The sequence below is a fragment of the Sceloporus occidentalis genome, unplaced genomic scaffold (genome assembly GCF_023333645.1).
Source record: "Sceloporus occidentalis isolate IW3139 unplaced genomic scaffold, rSceOcc1.0.p SCAF_21, whole genome shotgun sequence".
NCBI classification, from domain to species: domain Eukaryota; kingdom Metazoa; phylum Chordata; class Lepidosauria; order Squamata; family Phrynosomatidae; genus Sceloporus; species Sceloporus occidentalis.
The window spans coordinates 2,807,203-2,830,779 of NW_028317001.1; the positions used below are offsets into that span (position 1 = coordinate 2,807,203).

The 23,577-nt window shown below is 48.4% G+C and overlaps 2 protein-coding genes across 3 annotated transcripts in view; one reads left to right on the plus strand and one right to left on the minus strand.

Annotated features, from left to right (window-relative positions):
• The window catches only part of LOC149301407 (Golgi SNAP receptor complex member 1-like), a 30,311-nt gene extending 18,509 nt beyond the window's left edge, over nt 1-11,802 (plus strand). For both annotated transcript variants that reach the window (XM_089483943.1, XM_089483944.1), the window contains exons 7-9: nt 3,450-3,479; nt 7,230-7,312; nt 9,675-11,802. In XM_089483943.1, the coding sequence (XP_089340069.1) occupies nt 3,450-3,479; nt 7,230-7,312; nt 9,675-9,799 (238 nt within the window). In that variant the 3' untranslated portion in view covers nt 9,800-11,802. The remainder of the gene's footprint in view (nt 1-3,449; nt 3,480-7,229; nt 7,313-9,674) is intronic.
• Nucleotides 11,803-14,231: 2,429 nt separating this feature from the next.
• On the minus strand, nt 14,232-22,059 carry LOC149301408 (trafficking regulator of GLUT4 1-like). Its single transcript, XM_089484121.1, has 3 exons — nt 21,616-22,059; nt 16,325-16,454; nt 14,232-15,611 (listed from the first exon to the last, which is right to left on the minus strand). Exons 1-3 carry the CDS (start codon nt 21,979-21,981, stop codon nt 15,592-15,594), a joined length of 516 nt encoding a protein of 171 aa, XP_089340247.1. The 5' UTR covers nt 21,982-22,059; the 3' UTR covers nt 14,232-15,591.
• Nucleotides 22,060-23,577: the final 1,518 nt, after the last annotated feature.

Genomic DNA, 23,577 nt, shown 5'->3' on the forward strand with positions numbered 1-23,577 from the left:
CAGACTGAGCTGGGGTGGGGCAGTCAAATCCCACCCGTTTGCACACCTCCTTTAAAGTTCGGACTTAAACCAGGAACGGATCCCTCCCTCAAAAGTCAAGGTGGTGTTGTTGTTGTTGTGTGCCTTTAAGTCAAGTCAAAACGACCATTCCCAGTTATGGTGACCCTAAGGCAGACCTGCCATGGGGTTTCCTTGGCACCATTTGTTCAGAGGAGGTTTGCCCTGGCATTCCTCCGAGGCTGAGAGTGTGTGACTTGCTAAGTGGGCTTCGTAGCTGAGCTGGGAATCGAATCCTGGTCTCTAGAGTCATAGTCTCTCAAACCATTACGCCACGCTGGCTCAAGAGCCTTTTTTTAATGCACTTGCTTCTCTGTGATGTCTTTGAGGAAGAGTCTCGATGCTCCTTTGCCTTTTGGGTTCCTCTTAATCTCTCCTTGGTGTGTGTGTGTGTGTGTGATTGTCTAAGACACACACTCCCCATGACTTCTCCTCAGCCAAGCCAGGCAGTGAGAAAGTTGAAAGGAGAGGAAAAGCTTGAGAGCCCTCGCCGGGCTCTTTGTCGGGTCCATTAGCACGTTCCCGGAATCCGTTCCGACGGATGCGTTCGGTGGTAATGACTTACATTAATCCCCGCCAGCTTTAACTTCGTTTAGCCCCTTTTCCTTGCAAGAGCGCAAGGGAGGAATCTTGCTCTAATGACGCCAGAGGTCCATCGCTCTCCAGAAACCTGCATCCCTCTAAAGGAGGAAGGATGCTGACTTGGGGTGCATCTACACTGCCGAAATGAAGCAGTTTGACATCACTTTAAACTACCATGGCTCCGTCCTACGGGATCCTGGAGTTTGTAGTTTGGCTTTGGTAGCGAAGGCTAAAGACCTGGCAAAACTACAAATGAATTGCACTTGTGCTGTAAATGCTTGTAACAGTTTTATACTGGTTTTAACTATGTGGATTATTTCTGCAGTGTGGATGCAGCCCCGGTCTCCAGCAACGTCCCTTTCTGTGCTCCTTTGCCTTCTCATTCCTCATCCACCACTTAGTACCTGTATTAACTGCACCTGTTTCCTTCAGCAGAGGCTTTTGAGCAGGTTTGCATTTGGGGAAAGGGAAGGAGAGGGGTGTTCGGTCTCCCACATTCCCATGACACCCATCCCACCCCAGTGTATTTCGGGGCCTGCCTCCGAGCGGTTGCACACCCCCAGTTTCTGCAAGCTGTTCCTTCACTTGGATGCAGGGAGACAGCTGTCTTCCCAGAATTGCTTGGGAAGTTTTTTTTCACTGCACAAAGCAAAACCGCCTCCCCGGTTGGGTGCTTTGATTGGAGAACTGTGTTTCCCTCCATCTGCTCTCCTAAACGGTAGCTGCTCAGCCTTGGGAAAAATAGCACCTCTTGCATCTTGTGTTGTTAACTTTTTCCATATATATATATACCCACACACATATATATATGCTCCTTTCTGTATTCTTTCCTTGCATTGATCAGGATCTGCCTTCATCCATGCTAAAGAAATAGGACTTTTTAAAATCCTCAGGTTAAGTGAGAGCCAGCATTGAGTGGTCGGCTTAGGACTCTGAGAGACCTGGGTTCAAATCCCCCCTAAGTGACCCTTAGTCATGTCACACTCTCTCAGCCTCAGAGGGAGGCAATGGCAAACCTCCTCTGCACAAAGCGTGCCAAGAAAACCCTGTGAAAGTATTGCATTCAGGTTGATGGCTTCATAATAATTCTGGACTTGGACCCAGGCCACAGACTCTTCTCAGCCGTCTTTTCCGCTCTTCCCTTCAAAGAGGCGTTGAAACAAAAAATAGCCCTTTTGTCAGGCCTCCATCTTTCTTGCCATATGGGGAGAAATGTTGCGGCAGGTTTGGTTGCTGGCGATGCATCATGTTCTTACCTGAGAGTTCCCACTCGCTTAGAAATCTCTTGCTTGGTTTGCAATTTTCGTCTCCTGCTCAAAAGTCAGGCGCAAGCAACAAACTCTCTTGCAAGTTTGGAGGGAAAGGGCCTGGGTCCTTGTAAATTTCAATTCCAGCGTTCCCCGACGCTGCCGTTAATTGCTCCATTTAATGCATGCGGGGCTAATTTATTTCTCTTGATCTTAAACAATACCGCTCCTCTCTGAAGCTCTCCTCCCTCGTGCGCCCCGTTCCTCCAGCTTCAAATCATTGTACAGTTTTTCAGATCCAGATCAAACAAACCCCACGGTGGGTCCTCCCCATGGACCCTGGGAATCTGGGTCGGTTCTAAGATGTGTTTGTGTTTCGCAGCCCTTTAAAAGTGATGCCTTTCTGCCGTCCGCAGCCTTCGCCTTCCGGGGAGAGCTTTAACTGTTGGGAAAAATGGATTGATTGGGATTGATCCCAAAGGTCTTGCGTGTGTCTCTCCTCCCTGTTTGGAGCTGCAGTTTTTGGCCTTCCTGAGACTCTTTCGTCCCCAAAACTGACCCATGTCACAGCTATCAAATCATGTTTATGGCCGGTAAACGGATAAGCTGGGGACGTCCAGCAGAGAAGAACTCTCACAACAAATGATAGAATCAAGGCTCCTTTTGTTGTTTAGTACTTGTTTAATATTTAATATTGTTTAATACTGACAATTGACATATTTTTGCAGCTGTAAGAGAAGCTTTCTGGGTGGTAAATGGATGCGGCAGTGATCTGGAGCAGAGGCAAGCATGCCAGCCCTGTGGTTGATATGTCCCAGCATCCACTCCCAGCAAGAATTGGGTCCCAAAACCATGTACCATGTTGGCCTTCCGCATTTGCGGCTTTGACTTGCGTGCCTTTGATTATTCACGGATTTGATTAATGTGTTCTCTCTAGGAATCTCTAGGTCCTTCAGGGCGACTCTATGGTCAGTGTCTCTATGGCCAAAATCGTGATGGAGCACCCAGAGATGTTTTCCTTGCACTCCTTCCTTCCCTTTCCACAACATTAACCCAAAGCACACAATGCACCAACATAGCTGTCTCATTTGCCTGTGATTCCTTCCCCTCCCTGCATCCCTTCAAGTTAGATTCATGTGGGCATTTTCTGTTGGCATCTGTTCCTTGCAAAAGGGGATTGAGTGTATTTTTGGGAAGAAATTGGGGATGGGATGGGACAGGTGGGAGGAAAGCACTGCAAAAATTTCGTTGCCTGGGGTGGGTGTTCTGTTAACATGGGAAGGAAATCTTGATAAACTGTCAAATGAGCAGGTTTTCTTCCTCCTGCTTTGCCAGTTGGAGGTGGTGTCCTCTCGGGAGGCTTACAAGCTCATTTTGGAAGTCGCCTGGTAAACTAAACGGATGCCAAATCTACAAGTTCACGTTTGGAAGACTGATAAACTGAACTGGCACCAAATGTCTGTTGACAAAAGTCATGCCCACGAATGCAGCTGCTTCATTAATCGAACTATACCTGTATCTTTATATTAAAGAGTTCTCTTCTTTCCCCCCTTTTCTTTTCAGTTCTGACCGGCTGATAGAAGAGACGATAAGGTAAGATCTCACACATTGCTACTGGCATTCCTTTCTTGTCTTGTTTGCCACTTGCTTTTCCATTGTTGCATCTTTGCAGCACCCAGACACAAAGGTTCTTCTCTCGTTCTCGCCTTCCTCCCAGTTGGCGTCTCCTGCACCCAAAGCACCCTCCTCTTCGCTGGCATTGCAAACGTTGGCCTGCCTGATTCATTGGTCGGAGCAAACTGCTGCTTCAGGGGATTTCCCCCTCCAGGCGAGGAAATTGCTTGTCTCTTAATTAACTCTTCCATCCTTCTCTTGTCAAGCGGTGACAGATTGCGCCCTTTGCTCAAACTGCGCTGATACGTGTTTTCCTTTTGGCCGAACGAAGCTCTGCTGTTTCAGAAGGGTGCTAAAATTGGACAGGCCTTGGGGTAGTCTGCACCCCATCCTGAAACCTGGGAGCTTGCAAATATGATGGATGGAGCAAGACGAAGGCGTTGTTGGCATTTGTGTGCTTTCAAGTTACTGTGGTGCCCCAAGGCAAGCCTATCATTCTTGGCAAGATTTGTTCAGAGGGAGGTCAGCCTTTGCCTTCCTCTGAGGCTGAGAGAGTAGGACTTGCCCAAAGCCACCGAAGGGGTTTCTGTGGCCGAACGAGGATTTGAACCCGGATGCCTCAAAGTCCCAATCCAACACTCATGCCACTACGCAACGCTTGCTTTCATATAAGGGTTTTGCCCCTTTAAAATACCCACCCCATGAATTTTTCCAAAGGTCCCCGAATTTCTAGCTTGGTTAGAGCAGCGTAGGTGGGAGACAGTTTTACATACACACTAAGCTGAACTGGGAAACCTATGGATCAAGGGTAGGCAACCTTTTTGAGCCGGGGGCTGGATTGCTGTCCCTCAGACAACTGGGGGGCCGAACTCAAAATGGTGTCCGGAGTGGCGTGGAAGCTGTGGCGGGGCGGCAATCGGCGGCAGGACCGGGTTGGGGCCGGTCCCAAGGCCTCTCTGGGCCGGATCCGGCCCGTGGGCCGTAGGTTGCCGACCCCTGCTATGGATAAGGGAGGAAGTTCTCAGACTAGTGCCTTGGCACAGAACCAACCAAGTGAACTGAAGCAGGCATGAAGTTCCTTCATCGTAGATGTGATGATGGCTAGTCTTTTTAATATGGCTTGTGTGCCAAGAAACCATTGTCTCTGTTGAAACCGATGCCAACGGAGTGGAGTTTGTGGATATAGCCTAATTCAGCCATTTCCCTGCCCAGTCTCCCTTTGAGACTTTCTTGGTTGAGGACTGAGGCTCGGAAGTCCGAGCTAGAAAGTCAGAATGTTCTGCAACTGGTTTTTGGGGTGGGTTTGTGTCCTTTTATGCTCTGGTAATAGAGACTGTCCTGTTGGCCTAATTTTGAGTGCCAGTGATGTAAGACTTTCAGCACTTTCTTCTATACTACCATGCACCTATTTCTTTCCTTTCTCTCTCAGTGCTTGTCTCATTATCTCTCTCTTTCATGCACACACACACACACACACACACCCCTTGAAGCGAAGCAAATAACCCATTATGTGTCATGTGTCTGCTAAGCAAAGATTTTGGTCTCTCTGCACCAAGGCTTCAGTATTTTACAGTCACAGAAAGCAGCGTTGGGGGTGTTTGCGTTTGTGGTGGGGGCCCATACCAGGAACTCAGCTTTTCATTTCTTTGAGCTTTCCTCTCTTCATTTCATTTCACATTCCCATCTTAAAGAAAGACAGGCATCTCGAGTTGCTCTCCAGGGCGCATTAAGCCCAAGAGCTCCCTGAAGCGGACAGAAGAGGGATGGTATGTGAGTGTCGATGTTCATATTCTAGTCACAGCTTAGGACACTGGGCGTCTCTGGTCAACAACCCAAATGTTCCTGCCCTCACTATGGGCCACTTCACCAGCGGTTTCTCAACCTTGCCAGCCCTCCAGAGGTTTTGGGTTTCAGGTCCCAGAATCCTCAACCATTCAGCCATCCTGGCTAGAGACCTCTGAGAGTTGTGGTTCCCCCCCAAAATCCAGAGGGTCAAGGGTGAGATCTCCCCTCTTCAGAGAAGTGGCAAAAAGCAGGGAATGAAGGAGTCATTGCATTTAATCCACCCTCTTTCTCACCATCCCGTTTCCAACAGTTTTTCCATCTTTGCTTCTAGATGAATCCCAATCCCGACCCCAAATGTTCCCCACTTCAGAGATTGGGAGCAGGAGGACATAGGCAGGCGATGGAACGAGAGCAACAAAACACCGGCCATCAATGAGTCGTTGCATTTTATCCATCTGCTTTCTCTCTCTTCCGTTTCCAACCCATCCCCTCTTGCTCTGAAACCAGTTTTCTGTCTTTGTTTCTAGAAAAGGATTTCACCCCCAGAAACTCAAAGGGAGGCTTTTAAGTAGCTGTCGGAAAAGCCTGCTTTCAAGCCCTCGCTCCTTAATGGTGTCTTCCTTCCTGTCTTTGCTTTCTTTTATTCCCCCCACCCTTTGTTTCCCCTCCTCTTCTCTTTTAATGCAACAGAAAGCATCTGGCAGCATGGTTTCCATTGAACCTAGCTGCTCAGGGAGCTGGGGCTTGAAATGTATTTAACATTAGTGCTTGGCTGGCTGGCTGCCTTCAGAGCTGCACTTCTGGTATCAGGATCGATCGATACGAATTGTGCGGCGCAAAGGAGAGGCCTGAATCCCAAAGCTTGGGGAGTAGTCCTTTTCCCCGACCGCTGTGCCCAGAAAATCCAGAAAAGGAACTTTCTCCAAGCCCTGATGACTACCTCCAGGATAAAGGGAAAGCACAAGAGAGCAATCTTTGCAACGTTTCCTTATATCCATGGGCCACATGCCATCCTCCGACCTCCCAGGGGCCAAAGTTCCCCTCCCAAATGGCCTTTCGGGGTCATGAGAGAGACCTAAACTGAAGCCATACAGTATTTGTGTGCCTCCCGAAAGCATACATTGGTTTTCCACTACATTTCTCACTTTCTTCATGTCACCGTTTCAGCTTTAAGGATTCATCCCCCCCCCCCTTTTTTTAACATTTCCCTGCTCTGTTAAAAAGATGGTTGCCTCCTCGCGCGGCTCCTTTCTCCTTCCTGCAAGAGACAAAATCCCTCGAGGAGAAGATGAACCGGCCGCGTTTTTTCCCTTGGGCTGGGAAGCCATAGAAACCATAGAAGCCCAGGTTTCCCAATTAAATTTTTAAACATTCCCCTGGTTAGAGGCATACATCTGTCTCATCTTTAAAGCAGTTCTTAGTCCTACCTTGCAAAAACCGGCACAAACAAGCATACGCACAATTTGGGTATAATGAGGCTTCAGTTCTCCGCTCGCCTCCAATTAGTTTTCTCCGTCCAAAGTCCATTTCTTCCATCCTCCAAAAATCCCATTGACCAGCAACGCCCAACAAAGAGGTGACAAGATGAAAGGTAATGCAAGATCTGCCTTGGTTTTTTGTGGGGGCAGGATTTCTTCAGAGGGGCTTTGCCTTCGCCGTCCTCTGAGGCTGAGAGTATGTGACTTGCTTAAGGCTGCATCTCCGCTTTGACACCACTTTAACTGCCAGGGCTCCGTGCCGTGGATTCCTGGGATTTGTAGTTTAGTGAGATGTTTAGCCGTCTCTGTCAGAGAGGTCTGGTGCCACAACAAGGTGGGGCTGAGGAGACCCACGTTTGAGCTCACTGGTAGGAAGGCCAAACGTAAAAGCAAATAACGTACTGATAAATATTTTTGGGATGCTAATGGCACAATGTCTCTCTTTCTCTCTGTTCCCCTCTTTTAGCATTGCCATGGCGACAAAGGAAAACATGACTTCCCAACGAGGGATGATGAAGTCCATACAGAGCAAGATGAACACCTTGGCCAGTATCCTTTCGGAAGTTGGTCTTCCTCCTTTCGCTCTAATGTACACACATACACACACACATACACACATATATATCCACACATACACAGACCTCTTTCTGAACTCTAGGCATCACCCGGTTGAAATGGGTCGCAGCGGACACTGAATCTGACTCCTCGCTCATTGCAGGATCTTGCAATCATTTCCAAACTCTGGTCTTCCATATGTTTTGGACTTCAACTCCCAGCATTCCTGGCTATTGATTAAGGTGGCTGAGGCTTCTGGGAGTTGAAGTCCAAAACCCCCAGGGAACCAGAGTTTGGGAACTACTGATAGAGCACCTTTAGTAGGCTTAAAACGTAATAAAAATAGAAACCCAGTTCCCACCCCACCGAAAGCTCTGTCTGTCTCAACATATTAAAAACCAAAGGCCTCCCTAAATAAAAAGCCATTTACCTTCTGGTAGAACAGTAGCCACAGGAGTTCCACAACTTGGGAGCAGCCACCAAGAAGGCCCTGTTTCATATGTCTCCACCAAATAGGCCTGTGAAGGGGGTAGGACCAAGAGAAAGCCCTGCCATGCAGATCTTGGATCTCATGAATTGAAACATGGCTTTTTTAGGACCCAAGCCCTGTTGGGCTTAAAAGGTCATAACCAGCGCTTTGACGCCTGCGCAGAAAGGTAGGCTGTGTGTGTATGTTGTGGTTTTGCCACTTGGAGCTTTAAAATATCCCCAGGACTCCACTTCTCAGCCTTGTCTCTTGGTTTTCTGACAAAACGTGGAACAAATTCTGAATCCCGTTCATCCCTCCCGCCCCAAGCCTCCTTGGACGTCTCCAGGAACCCAGAGCGAAGGCTTTAACCCTGATTCAATTAGGCAGATCGCATCCCGCAGATAATGCAGGTTGATGAACCATAAATTTCATTTGGATTCTTACTATGTTTTATTATTCTTGGGTTTGGGATTGGTTTTTTTACCCCTCCCTCCCAGCCACTGTCAGGAACAAATCGGTCACCATAATAAGCATTAGCTTGGAAAGATTCTCGGGAGGCAGAGAGGAGAAAGAGTTCCTTCTGTGCCTTTAGTCGGTCCGCTCCACAAAAACCAAACCGAACAAGGATGGGTGGGAAGCGCAGGGCCACGCTTCTGCAATTTGGGAAGACTCTAGAAGGGAAACGTCTGGTTGGTTGGGGGAAGAAACAGTAGGGAAGGACGCCTTATATCTTGCTCTGGAATTGGGTGTCATTTCAGGCCTCTCCAAGGTTTCTTTGGGTGCTGGACACAGAGAAGAAGCCCTACAACCCCATGGTTCTGTCTGGAAGAAAGTAGACTCCTTTGTTGGAGGTTTTTCCCCATTAAGTGTCCTGGTTTAGCAGCCAATTCCTCGGTGGAAGAGGGTTTTGCTAGTTGACCCTTTGGATCCCTTCCAGCCCTGTGACGCTGTTCCTTTGGGAGGAAGGTAGGGCCTTTCAAAAAGACCCCTTTTTTTGCCTATAGACAAGAAAGCCATGTGCATGTGTCTGTGCATTTAGCATCTCTTTGTACTCCTTCCCTGCCCAGTGCAGATGCTTTGTAAACGGGCTTATCTCCCCGCCACCAAAAAACACAAAGCCCCAACCCTGTGTGATGTGCGGTTCCAGAAACAATTATCCAAAGCAGCTCAGCTCCCCTGTATGACACGCTAACCCTTTCATTTAAGGAGATTAAGCATTAGGATTCAGCATCAGGGCCTGGCTTAAAGCCGCAGCATCCTATTGTCTTTCCCCCCCATCACCATGTTGCCAAAACACAGCTGCAGTGAAATGGCTAGAACCACATCTGTCTGGCTTGATCTTCTTAGCGCCAGAAAAAAACAAGCATCTCTTTTCGTGAAAGATGACGTGGAGGGAGTATTTTCCTCCTTTTTGCAACTCTTTGCAATTGGGAAGGAAGCCCAGGGTGCAAACACATTCCCTCTGCCCCCGGATTTTAATATCCCTGTCTAATTGGTGTTAGGATTTTAGCATTTTCGTGTGTGTTTTTCCCCCAGCCAGATTTCTTCATTTGCCTTTCTTTGAGGCTGAGAGTGTGTGTGTGTATGTATGTGTAACTTGCCCAAGGTCCACCCGTAACTTTGTAGGGCCAAGTAAGTATTTGAACCCTGGTCTCCAAGAATCCTGGGCAAACACTCAAGCACTGTTTCTCCTAAGGGTTCCTTGGCAAGATTTGTTCTGAGGAGTTTTGCCATTCCTTCCTCTGAGGCTGAGAGGCTGTTTCCAACACCGAGTAGAATTTGAACCCTGGTCTTCAGAGTCGGAGCATTGCATTACACTGTTGTAGGGGCTAAGGCAACACTCCCCGCAGCGTTGCTGACCTTAACTCCTTTTCCTCTTCCAAAAAGACCGTTTCCCAGCTGTGAACAACCTGATCCAACGGCTCAACCTGCGCAAGCGGCGGGACACCCTCATCCTGGGCGGCGTCATCGGGATCTGCACCATCCTCTTGCTCCTCTACGCATTCCATTGACGGACGCTTTGCGCGGAGAGACATTTTGAGCGCTGGGTTCCTGTCTCTTCCTCCTCTGCCCCGGGTTTCCGGAGGCATGGACTAGTAAAGTCCGGGGAAAACTGGCCACGCTCTGGGGAAATCGAAGCAGAAGGTTTGTTCGGGATGATCTCCCCCCTCTCTCTTCCAAACAGAGGGGTTTGGGGGGCCCACAGACCCTCCGCAGGAGCCCCTTTTCCCTTCCTCGCATTGTTCTCATCCCAGTTTTGATTACACTTTTCGCTCATATGGGTCCGACTCCCTTCCTTTCGTAAAATCTTTCTTGCCCGGCTGAGTGAAAGTTGGCTTCACCTCTGAGACAGAGCTTGGGGGCCGAAATTCCTTTTTCATGTCCTTTCTTTTCTTTGATCACAACTCCCAGAATCCCCCAGACTGAGGAGTTCTGGAAGTTGTGATCCACTAAAAAGGGACTCATTTCTCCAAAGCTCTTTCCTGAATGTGTTTGGAAGTGAGCGAGGAAGTTGGAAATGGCAAACAGCTACAGCTCTCCAATGGAAAAAAAAAGCCCCCTGGGTGTGTTTTCTTGAACTCAGCCCTGAATTCAAATCCAAGCCCCTTTGGAAACCTTGTTTCCCCAAAAGTAAAATATCAGAGGCTTCAACCCATCCAAAGGAATACAACTTAGGATGACATTTTCTGCGTCAGTTCTAACTTTATCCAGCTGGAGAGCAAAGAAACCTTGGAGAGGGGTTTTATTTTTTGATCGAACGGGAGAGAACTTGTGGGGTGGAAGAGATACATAGACTACCCTCCGCACCTTGAAGAGAAAGGGATTGGGGCATCGCATAGGTCCTCCTTCCTGCCCCACTGAGAAGGGACCAAAGCGAAACTTTGGGTCTGTCTGCCGGTGGACGAAGCAACGTCCCACGAGAATGGTTTTGCATTTAAAAGGCTCTCTTTTTAATTTACACAGAGAGCTAGTCTGACATTTTATTTTTTACTATAAGCGGCTTGAAAGCGGGGAATTAAACATAGGAAGGAGGCAAGGGTCAGAGAGGCGCCAAGATGGGCATCTCGAAGCCCTCCTGTCGAATGGATGAACGAAAGGCAAAAGCCAACCGTTGTATGAATGTTTAACAGGCCTCACGTTTTAAGAAATGGGGTGTGCTTATGGATCTGTTCCTTGTCATTTTGGGGAGTCCTTTTAATGTTCACCCCTTCCTTTGCCTTGGATGTCACTTGACCGCACATGCCACCCCAAAAACCCTGAAACACGTGCCTCCCACCCCGAGTATCCGAATTTCACCGTTCTGCTCCTGACAAATACACTGGATTGCCCTTTTTTGGGGGAGAGAGGGAGGGAAAGAAAAGCAGAAGGGAAAAATAATGCAAAAAGAAAAGAATCGCTGCAAAAATTTTATTGCCGCACCATTTTGACTCGAAAAACAACCGGGACGTTTGGCCATTTTTAAACTCCATTTCCTTCCCTTTTCACACAAAGGTGAGAGGCTTCAATGCTTTTCCTAGGATCTGTGGATAACCGATTGGGATCCGGCAAAATCCCGCGTCACTTACTGTGCGGCGCCAACGCCGAGCCTAACCTTTTTTCCTTTCATTTTCCTCCGACGGATGCTGAAAACAGACACTGTACAGATGTAGCCCCTTTGCCGCACCGAGTTCTTTGCATTGATTACTTGTTGATTGATTCTCTTTGGGTTCCGAAGGTTCATTTCCCATCATTAGCGCTGATAAAAAAGAAAATGGAAACGGAAACCCGAGCGGTTTTGTCCGCAAAGGAACGGAGGAACGGTTGATGCTTCCAGCTGGAAATGAAATGTTTATTAAGTCATTTGAAAATGAAGATGAAAGTACATTTCTTCTCTAAGCGGTGCGTCCAAGAGCGACCCTTGGCTTTTATCTTGGTGGTTGTACCCGACTGAAAGGGGAAAGGAAATGGTTGCTTTATGTAGCTGGCAAAAATAAAAAAGCACTACTAAATAAAATTCATTTATTTAATCTTAGAACGGGCCTTCTGCTTTGTTTCTCCTTCGTCATCTCCAGGAGAAGATGGTGCACCGACTGTTTTAAACTGTTAAAAGGGCAGACAAGAGGAACGAAATGTGAAATGCACCCCTGTTGTCCAAAGCGCAAACTTGTGCATGTGACTAAATACTAAATCTGCACTAAGAAACAAAAACCAACGCAGGCTCTCTGTACGTAGAGAACCAAACCCCTCAGGGAATGTCTTGAAGTAGAAGCTAGTTTTCTAGGTGCAATAAATGCTGCATATATGGAGGGTTGCATGAATGCATGTGTTTCGGTGCGTGTTTGTCTCACTGCGTCTGCACTGCAAGGTTAATGTAGTTTGACAGCACTGTAACAGCCATGGCTCAGTGCTATGGCATTATGGAATTTGTAGTTTTGTGAGACCTTTAGCCTTCTCTGTTGGAGAGCTCTGGGACCACAGCAAACTACAAAATCCCATAGAAGGGAGCCATGGCTGTTAAAGCAGTGTCAAGCTGCATCAATTCTGCTTTCCTGTGGTTTGCTCTGTCTCCATACCCTCCAACTCCCACTTTCTCGCTGCTTTTAAAAGTCTCGGTTTCTCTCCTCCTCCTGCTTTCTTGCTTTGTGCCTCCTCTTTCTTCATTCGCTGCAAACTGAGCTCAAAGTGCAAAAGCCATTTGCGCTCCATTAAAGAGAGGAAAGGAGGGAGCAGAATCATGCATTTCTTCCCAGTCAGCTCAGGCAAAAGCAATCTCCTAGCATGCGTGTTCTCCTCTATTTGTTATTTTTGCTTTCTTGACTACTCTCCTTGGCCGCCCATGTCCCACTTTTTGCCTGTGAAATGTTGGAACGTCTGCCTCTCCTTGTTTTACAGCTTTCCTGCCTGGATCTTTCCTTGATGGGGACTAATTACATTGGAGCCTTTATTAATAATGGAGGAGGCAGAAGCGCTCTCTGCTCCAGGCAAGTTGTCGGTTTCTATCTTCCACAACCCAGCACCCCACACCTGGCTGTTTCCTATCAGACCGGCCAGCGTTTCCATCCTTCCAGACGGAGGTCTCCTCTTATCCGACTCCCACTCTTTGCTGGCACACTTTGGATCTTCCTGCGCATTATTCCCCCCAGGCTGAGTTCAACTAGAGGCGAAATCCTCTCGAGGCTAAAAGGAAGGTTGTGCACCAGAAAGGAAATGGAAGCCAACACACTACAGAATCCACCTTACAGGATCTTGGGATTTGTAGTTTTGGTCACGCTTTGGCTTGTGTGCCTCCAAGTCATTTCCAACTCGACTCCCGATCATGGAGTTAGCTTGGCAGGTTTCTCCAGAGGGGTTTGGGCATTGCCATTCTCTAACGTCGAGAGAGTACGACTTGCCCAAGCTGAGCGTGGATTCGAACCGTGGTCTCCAGAGCCATAGTCCGACGCTCACTATGCCACCCTGGATCAAGACGTTGCAAAACTCCAAATCTCAGTATTCCTGGAGTGACAGCACCTAAAACAGCGTCAAACTGCATCATTTCGACAGTGTAGATGCACCCAAAGAGAAACAGCCTGAGCACATGTTGTGTTGGTGGCGTGCCTTTAAAACAGTGAAACTAAGGCCAATCTATCACAGAGACGTCTTGGCGAGATTGGTTCATGGGAGGTTTGCCAACATTGCCTTCCTCTCAGGCAATGTATGGCTGATCAATTAGATTTTAAAAACTCAAGGAGGAGAAAAGAAAACCTGCTGTAAGGCAGGAGGTGACTTGGACATAAGTAACAATGGTTTTCTCTCCTCCTAGTTACACCTTCATGATCCGCCTAGACAATCCAAGGATATGTACACCTGGAAATTGCAAGTGGGGATGCCAGACGCGTCCGCTACAAGCTATAGTCCAACCTGCCCTGCTCCACACCCTACCTTTTCCAGATCAATCTCGGCTGATGCGTTCCCTGGCTCTGGTCCAGCCTTCATAAAGAGAAGACGGACAAGGCCGGCCTTTCTGTGTTTTGTTTTGAAACGCCGGTGCGGCAGTAATGCAAACTGGGCTGCTGTGGCAGCGGAATGCCTTTCCGTCTTGACCCGCGGAGAGCCAAGCGGGCACGGCGCCAGGGCTTGTCCACTCGGCCTTGTTTGGAAAAAGGAAAAAGAAATGCCTCTGTAATGGACCTATAATGGAGGAGGCTGCTATAGGTTTAGGGTGCCCTCACATCATCCTTTGACGTTGAGAGAGTGGGACTCACCGAAAGTTAAGTTCTCAGGACCGAGCCAGGATTCAAACCCTGGTCTCCAGATGCTACTCATCTCATCTTTGCACATATATTGGTTTGCTTGTTCATCCCGCTGCTTGGGATCTTGCATGGCTGCTCTGAAAGGAGGGCACTGCCCACCCAGCAGCGGTCACTGCTGAAGGGGCAGCACTCTGGAGGGTCCATTCAGGGTCTGGCCACCCTTCCTTGCTCACCCAGTAGTTCCATTGGGTATATTGGACACCTCCTTCTGGGGTGCCACCTGGTATGACCTATACCCTTATGCCCCCCTAGTGATGCCTCTGGGCCCAATTTCACTAACGTCATCCCCCTTTTTCCCAGTTTGGATGGAACTGCTTTTGACAAACCGAAGCACAGCCTTGTCTGGTTCACCATGCATGGTATTTCCTTTTTAATTGTTTTTCCTCATGCCAAGAAATATAAAGGGGGGGGGGACGTAAAATAGAATACAAGTTCTTGCAAACAAACCAAAGAGTTGGAAGACCAAGCCAAAAAATGGTCACCCCAAACATGGGAGTTTCCTCCCTCCTGGGACATGCCAGGCCCTTGTGGGGTACCCACAAATATGAGTAAAGGACAGACTATACAACAGAGATGGGCAACTGTGGAAGGTCAAGAAGCCAGTTTTCTTGCCCTCGATGAGGCCCAAGCAGGTGCTTATTGGGAGCATCCCCACAGCTAGCCGTTTCCCTGCTCTTCCTTCCTACAAGGAGGGTCCCAAAAGACAGGCAGAGACCCCCATCGCATGCTGACTTTGGCTGTATGGACGGCTCTCCGGTGCACAATTTGGGAGTGGGACAAACTTGTTTGTGTCAAAGAGAAGAGGAGCATTATCGAGAAGGAAGGGAATGAGCAGGTATCAGCTTCCATTACCAACATCCTTCATGCAAAACTATCCCAAGGATGGGTCTAAGCAGGACAACAAGGTTAAATTCAACCATCCTCGGCCTTTCTTCATTGCAAGCATGCATCTGGTCCGTGCAGAACTGGTGTTTGCTTTTGTTGTCATCAAAAAGTACAAAAGTCTCCCCCGATTGATCCCCTTCCCTTCCTCCCACCGACTCATTTTTGTCACCAACGTTACTATATGGCAGGATCAGACTCTATCCTGCAAATAAGAAGCATGCTCGGGGTGGTCTTTGCGGCGTGTTTGACGGTTCGCCCATCAAATCTTCATCCGTTGTCCCGTTTTATTGGGATATTCAGGAGGACGCCATGCCCAATAAATTGTGTGCCCAAAAAGGAGAAGTGGAAGAAAGAAGAGCCCTCTCATTTTGGAAGAAATGAACCTCTCCTTCCCACTAAAATGATCCTTGGCAGGCAATGTGCGGAGAGGTAAAGAATCCCACGCGAGGGAAGACTCGGCTCCATTCCTTTTGCAGGACGATCGGTTCATTTTTCGTCCCGACTGGAAAGACAAGCCCCAAAGGCGTGGTCGAAACAGACGGCTCTCTTCTGCTCACGGACGCCACTTTGAGAACGAGGGTCTCGTTCTCCCCAAAGCCCCATGCCTTCGGCTGCTTCTCAGGAATCGTGACAGGCCTTCTTCCATGCTAATCCGATGTGAAGACTCCTGGGGAGGGAATGAACATGGAATAAGTCCGCTTTTGCAGGCCGGTTTGGCTGAGCCCATTATAGGCAGCCAATTTTATCCCTCTTTTTTGGACTGACTCCTTAATGGTAGTGATTCCTTTCCCTTTTTTGAAGACCAACATTAATTGATTTTTCATTTTTGATGACTACATCTTATGGAAGCAATTTTTGTTGTTGTTTTCGATGAATGGCGGTGGTTCCCAGACGCAGCCTTCCAGATGTTTTGGACTTAGCTCCCAGTGGTTCAAACTGCCTTGTGCTTCTGGGAGCTGGTGTCCAAAATACCCGGAGGACCAAAGTTTGGGAACCGCTGCCCTATCTGTCATGAGGTTTTCTTCAGAGGTGGTTTACCATCGTGGTCTTCCCCTGTGGCTGAGAAAGAGCGACCTGCCCAAGGTCTGCCAATGGGTTCCATGGCCGAGCGGGGAATCGAACCCTGGTCTCCAGAGTCATCATCCAATGCTGAAACCACTATGCTACCCCTGTTCAAATGGCCAGCCATTGAGCCTCTGCACAATTGGAGACTGTAAGCTCCATGAGGGTAAACGACCTGTCTGGTTGGTTGGCCGGTTAGCTTCTGGAGGGATTGAGAACCTGTTTTGGATGATGATTCCCATGATCTCCATCCGCTTCTGTCTGGGGCTCTCTCCCTGCCTCTGAGGCATGCGGTCTGGGAAAGAAGTGAGTGCTTACCTGCTAAGTTCATGGAGCAGAGGACAATGATGACAGAGCCCAGGACGATGGAAAGGATGCTCAGGAACCGGGCCACCCGCCCGAGGCGGCGTGCTCCGTCCATGTCTCCCTGCTGGCTGCTGTTCCTAGACTGGCAGGAAGGGAAAGAAAGAAAGAGCCATCTTAGGCCTGCGTTGCGGGGTTTCCTCCTTTCCTAAAGCGTTGGTATGGGGCAGAGAGGTGTGCTAACTTTTCATTCCCCATCCAAGCCAACACCTTGTCAGAGGTATACATATACATATAGAGCTCCAACCATTGCACCCTACTGCCTCCATTCCTTCTCTAGACTGTAATTATAACATCAATATTCAATTAACCTCATTCTCCCATACCTTCTTTTTGTAGTATTGTCGCAGAGAACGTAGGATCCCCTCTCTTCCAGGTGCTGTGGGACTGCAAAACCAATCACTCCTCGCTACTATCATGCCAGCCAGGGGCTGCTGGGTGTTGGAGTCTGTCAACATCTGGAAGGCCACGTGTTCCCATCCCCTCTTAATCTCTCCTGATGATGAGATCTCAAAAAGCACGTGGCATTTTTAATGGCCTTTTGCTCAGCTTAAAGGCGTTGGGTTAATATGGATCCCGGAACATCGCTTTTAAGAGCCAGATCCTTTTTGTTTTTTCATTCTGCCGAGCTTTCGGGAAATTGTTTTAAAAGGGAGCTTTAATACTCTTTTTAACTGCTTTTCTAATTTTTAAAGTTGCTTTTTAACTGTTCATGAGAGTTTAATTGTTTGGGGCTTTATCCACATTGTACTATATCGGGTTTAATTTCTGAGTTTGCAATGGATGACTGGGGATCGTGGAGTCTTTAGTTCAGAGAGTCAACATAAGTTGGTAACTTATGGATGGCAATGTTGTTGCTGCTGTTGTGGTGGTGGTGTGCCTTCAAGTCATTTCTGACTTACGATGAACCGATCGCAGGGTTTTCTGGGGCTGAGAGAGAGTGTCTTTCCCAGTTGGACATTTCTTTGGAAGCCTTAGGAGGCAGGAAAGTCATTAAATGGTTTGTTCTAGGCAGTCCCTCTGAGTTCCAAAGGCTTTACTCTGATAAATTAATATAGGACTGAATAGTCTTAAAGTGAAATTCTATATACAATGGGCCCTTGGTATGAATCTGCTGGGATTTAGTTTCAGGACCCTACCAAAATCCAAGGATACTTGTGTCCTATTATATATACAAAATGGTGTCCCTTATATCAAATTGCAAGATCAACCTTTGCTTTTTGGGATATTTGGAGAGGGATATTTTCAAGCTGCAGATGCAGAATCCGTGGATACACAGGGCCAAATATAGTCCCATAAAAGTCAACAGGGCTTACTTCTAGGGTTGGGCTGTAAAGGCAGATGGGATCGAGGTTGGCAGGATTAAGGACAGGGAACCCATTGGGTGGCATTGGGCAAGCCACGCTCTCTCAGCCTCCAAGGACAGCAATGCCATACTCCCTGTGAAGAAACATGGCAAGAAAACCCTGCGATGGACTCGCCTTACGGTTGCCATAAGTCAGGAAGGACTTGAAGACATACAAGGCAAGAGAAAGTGGAGAGGAAGAGAAGGAAGGAGGAAGGGAGGAAAAGAGAAAGAGAACTGCAGAGTCACCCAGTGAAAATGAATCTGGAGGGAGATTCATGTAAAGCTTTGTACACCAGACGTCATTAGTGTCCCAAAATCCACACCCTAAAAGCTGCGTCAGTATGGCCACCGGCTTGAAGAAAGTGTGAGTCACATTTATGGGAAAATATGAGGGGGGGTAGTTGTAAGGATTAAACTGAGCCTCTCTCTCCAACGGCAGTCTACCTGTGAAGCTTAGGAGAGGGTGAAAGGATGGACAGGACTCAAATGGTGGCCTTTCTGGAAGCCGTGTTGTGGACGATGGCATGGCTGGTCCCCTGTTGGATTTAGCCAGGGTGGGCTCTTAAACACTAGGCTTAGCAGGGCTGTGTTTTTTGCTGCCAGAAGAGATTAGTCCCAGATACTTAACACTTAGTGTGATACAGTGGCTTGAGTGCTGGACTAGGACTCAGGGTTTGAATCCCCACTCGACTGTTGGGTAACCTCGGGCAAGGCCCGCTCTATCAGCCTCAGAGGAAGGCAAAGGCAAACACACACCCAGAACAAATCTTGCCAAGGAAACCCTCTGGTAGGTTCATCCTAGGTCTGGAAGGCACACAGCAATGACAACAGTTTAGCCGGGAAGGATCAGCCAGATAGAAAGGCAACCCTGGTATTTGTCATGGAGCTGAGTAAGATCCCTGGGGAGCTGGAGAGTATATGGATCCTTACATCCCCAAATAAGCTGTGGATCTGCCCCGTGCCATGTGTCGCCAAGACTTTTCCAGACGCGCCAGCTCCCTGCCTAGGTCTCCTTTTGTACAAAGCTGACATCTCACAGTTTGCTGGAGTGATCTCATCTAGCTCTGACTTCGCCATTTTCACAACCGCTGGTGCAAGATGGATTTTTCCCAGCAACACACTATTCAGGGGAGCCATCCCAACTTGTGTAATGCAAAATACTGAGGAGTGTTTTGGTCTTAAATGAGGTGTTAAGTGTACAAAAGACAAACCCACATGGGCCCTGGAGAGCTTCACTAAAGACCTGTTGGGTCGAGGTGAAACCCATGCTTGTCCTAAGAGGGATGAAGGACATTGGAAGGGAGTACATTCTCTTGCCAAAGTGCTTTTGCCATTTGTGAAGCTCTACCATAATCTTCACTATTCCCTTCCCAATGCCACTACTGGGTGTATCTTGACTGCTGTGTGTTTAGTAAAATCCCCATTTTAGAGAGTCCTGTGTGAAGAGGGGAGGTAATGAGTCCAAAAACTGTCTGATGCTCCATTTTGCCATCTTGGCATCTGTACTCAGATCATTCCTATGTTCTGAGGGCAGACCTGGCAACAGACTTCTGGCGAACGTGGGCAGACATTTGTTACTGCATCCACATGTGCATTAAACATGTCAGCATAATCTAGTCTTGGCAAAATTGGACTCTGGGCAGTTTTCCTTCCCCATCTTTGGTGTACTGGCACACCTTTACTTGTTGGTATTGAAATCAACATGGTTTGAGCATTGGACTATGACTCTGGAGACCAGGGTTCAGCATGGAAACCCACTAGATAATCTTGGGCAAGTCACACTCGCTCAGCCTCAGAGGAAAGCAATGGAGGCAAACCCCCTTTTGAACAAATCCTGCCACAAAAAGCCGGTTATAGGTTTGCTTTAGGATCATTGTAAGGCACACAACAATAACAACAGGATTCCCCTCCAGTCAATGGTTAAACACATAAACATTGAGGCTCATCCCTTCCTATCATCTGTGTTTTCTGACCCGAAATGCTCCAAACCTCCTCAAGGTGTTTATTTTTGGGGGAGGGATAACTCCGTACATGCTCTGAGGTAGGTTTCTAGTGAGTATGCTATATCTTCCCCCAAAAGAAATTGTACAGTTTTCACCCTGTCTTTCTCCATTCCTTCAGAGCCTCTCTTCCTTGGGTCAATTCCCCAATAATATTATGCCCCGCCGAAAAAGCAAGCCACTCAACCTTCAGGTGCCAAAGTTGTAATTGGAAAAGAGCAACCCAGAAGCACTCAAGAGAGGCTTCTGGAGGGATGGAGAAGAGCCCAGCCAGGGTTTTTTCTTGGCCGCTCCAAACACCTTTTAAGTGGGACCCAGTCTCCAGGCCAAAACCCAGCAGCGGCGGCTGGGGAATGGCAGGCGGAGATGAAATGTAGGGAACATAATTGCTTATCAAGCAGAAAGGGAAGCATCTCTGCATCACTTCCAGTTGGGTTTGTTTCTTTATGTATTTAAAAGACCTAGCCCTGTTTCTCCAGAGCAAAAGGATTCTCCGAATCAAGTTATGGAAAGGATTCCACCATCTGTAAAACTCAAAAAGGTGACTGACTAATTTGAAGGAGTAGAATACCATCCCAAACCCACCAAACAGGGATCCTTTTATTGAGTCAACCCAAACACACCAAAGTCCATTGTGTGCATTTTGGTTCTCCCTGTTTGTTGGGTTGGGTTTTTGGGAAGTCATTGTAGGGTGGCGTGGTGGTTTGAACATTGGACTCCACCAATCTCCACCTGATTTGCAAGGGCTGTTGTTGTTGTCTTTTTAAAGCCCTTCACAACAGAGGAGGAAAAAAGATTTCCCTCACTCTGGAGACCAGGGATTGGATTTCCTGCTCAGCCATGGAAACCCACTGGGTCACCTTGGGGTGAGTCACACTCTCTCGGCCTCAGAGGATGGGAAGGGCAAACCCCTTCTGAAGAAGTTGGCCACGAGAAGCCTGCGATAGGGTTGCCGTAAATGAGAAAGGACTTGAAGGCACACAACAACAACAATATGGCTACCTCTGGAATATGGTCCCTTGGAGGGAAGGAGCGTTGCATTGAAAGCAGCCAGTTGATACATTACTACACCAATTTGCAATTAATTCAAACAATAATCCCTTCTCTGAAGATGCTGGTGAAAGGTCAGGAACAAACTCTTCTAGAACATGGCCACATAGCCTGGAAAACCCACTAAAAAGCTAACCATTCCTTCATCCAGGCCCTGCTCCAGTCTTTTCTCTCTCTCCCCAAGGGCAAAACCCATCCCTTTTGGGATGAAGCAGCTTCAAAAATCCCCAAACAAAATTGTTAGGGGCATTCCCCCCCCCCTCCTGTGTTGTGAAGGGCTTTAAAAGACAACAGCCGCCCTTGCAAATGTGTTGGAAATCCTGCTATTGGGATGCCTTTCCCTCCCTCTTTGCCAACTTTTCCTGTGCTCTTTGGATAGATGGAGAAACCGACCCCTCTCTTGAGACCCCTTCTTTCTCCCCTATTTAACCCTCCTTCCCAATGGGCCAGGTTGGTCTAGTAGGGGGTTCTTTGGGGGTCCTATGGATGCCCCCCATGTCCCTCTGCCATGCAGCCCCACAGTTTGGGAAGGGCGAGAACTGGGTGCCCCTATTTTGTGCCAAGGGCGCACGGTGCGCTTTGGAGAAGTGGAGAAGGACCCCTCACTTCTTTCTCCGCCGTTTAACCCTCCTCCCAGTGGGGTCGGTGAGTCTGGTAGGAGGGTCTTTGGGGATCCTAAAGGTGCCCCCCATGTCCCCCTGCCATGCAGCCCCCCAGTTTGAGAAGGGCGAGAACTGGGTGCCCCCTTCCCTGTGCCAAGCGCTGTGCGCTTTTACGCGCGGCAGCAGCATCAGCCGCAGGAAGGTCCCCTTTTGGAGGGTCTTCTGGGGGGGTGCCCCCTTACCTACCATGATGGAGAAGACCAGGGCCAGGACGTTGACGGGCCAAATGGGGCAGAAGCAGGAGAAGATGGCCAGGAGCAGGTAGTCCCGGGGGCGGCTCGCTTCGTGGAGGCTGGAGGAGGTGCGCCCCAGGCTCAGCTTGGAGGGCGACAGAGAGGTGGCCTCCAAACGCCCCTCTGAGAGGCTGGGCTGGTAGGACAAGCTGGCATGGCCGTTCCTCTCCTCCTCCTCCTCCTCCTCGGTGCCCCTCACCCCAGAGGAAGGGGCCACAGAGCCCAAGGTGGGGCAGAGCAGCTTCTCCGTCTCCCCTTGGGGAAGGTTAGGGGAGCCCTCCAGCGCCTTCTCCAGCTGGCCATCCGTGTTGATGGCCATGGCGACTGCAGGGAGGCTCTTAGATGATGATGATGATGCCCATGCTGCCAAGGATGGGTCCCAGCCTCCTCCTCCTCCTCCTCCTCCTGGGTTGGAAGGAGCTGCTGCTCTCCTTGGCCACGCCTGGCTCTGCCAAGCCCTTCCCTCCCCTTCCCTTCTTGGCAACTTGGGGGCACTCCATCCAGACTGGCAGCAGAAGGAAAGGAAAGGAGGAGCCCTGGCTGGATCCTGCCACTCACTCCAGGCAGAAAGATTCAGGGCATCCACTCTTCCTTCCTTCCCAGATGGACAAAAACATTGCACACTGGGTGCATTATTTTATTTGTATCCTGGTTCCCTTCCCCAGTGTAGCATTGCTTTGGCTCCATCATATGCATCTGGAGAAGTAGGCTTTAGACATTGCCAGCTTCTTTATTCCAAAGGTATAGCTGTGTTAGTCTATAGAGTTGGTACGTCGGAGTTTATCACACTGCAGCTTATTTCAGCATTAAAGAGAGATTAATGTTCATCGATAACACACACACCCTGCAAATGAAGCGAAAATGGCAAGGGAGCGCGCGAATGCTTATCACATGCAGTTGGGCAAATCAAGTGATATCGGAAATGCATTGTCACTGAAATCCCGAAAGTAAAACCATGTGCGTTAATGCTTCTTTAGTAGCGGGTTTTGTGCAATGTTGTGTGAAACCGTTTTGCGTCATTATGCGACTTTCCTGGGATATTCACAGGGTAAACTCCCAATCTCCTTCGTGTGATAAACTCCATAAAGAGATCTTGTAGCAGCTTTGAGACTTACAGAAAGAAGTTGGCAGCATGAGCTTTCCTAGGCTTCAGTCTTACTTCCTCAAGTAGACTTAAGTCTAGGAAAGCTCATGCTGCCAACTTCTTTATTTCGGCGAGTCTGAAAGGTGCTACAAGATCTCTCTACACATTGGTTTGACTGCAGCTCTGGTTGGATTCCCAGCTTGGCTATGAAAACCCTGGGAAGTCAAGTCACATTCTTCCAGCCTCAGGACAGATCTCTGGACACATCTTGCCAAGAAAACCTCATGGTTATGATTTATCCAGAATGTCCGGAGAAGGAGAAGACATGCTCACTCCATCATTTTGCATGGCACCCTTTCAGATATTGCAAAAATCCCATCACCTCTCCATCTTGTCGTCTCCAAACTAAACATCCCCAGCTCCCTAAATGGATAAGTCCCCATAAAAGCTTCATTTCTAGACCTTTGGCCACCTTTGGTCACCCTCCTTTGGACACATCCCAGTTTCTCAATATCCTTCTTGGAGGATTCACCCAAATTTGCAAATCCCTATATAGTCCAGGTTAGTTTTAAGATAAACTAAATGCTTGTGGATTGAGAAATTGAACCATTTCTCCATCTTTAATAGCTTCATTTCCATTCATTTGCCCTTTGCAAACCATCCAAGGCTGGTGGCCATTGGGGCTGATATTTCCCATTGCCAAACAGGTAAAGAAATGGTTTTCTTTGCACCCCTTAATGGTCTAATTTTGCCCATTTTCAGGCTAGGGTTTTACAGTTGGCATGGAGTGCCACCTTGTGGGATCATTTAGAAGATGTTTTGAATCATCCT

Excerpts from the sequence above, each read along its gene's own strand:
- LOC149301408 (XM_089484121.1), bottom strand. The coding sequence starts at position 21,981 with ATGGCCATCAACACGGATGGCCAGCTGGAGAAGGCGCTGGAGGGCTCC. Across the intron at positions 16,455-21,615 it reads CCCTGGTCTTCTCCATCATG|TCTAGGAACAGCAGCCAGCA; the intron begins GTAGGTAAGGGG and ends CCTTCCTGCCAG. Across the intron at positions 15,612-16,324 it reads CTGCTCCATGAACTTAGCAG|GAGTCTTCACATCGGATTAG; the intron begins GTAAGCACTCAC and ends TTCCCTCCCCAG.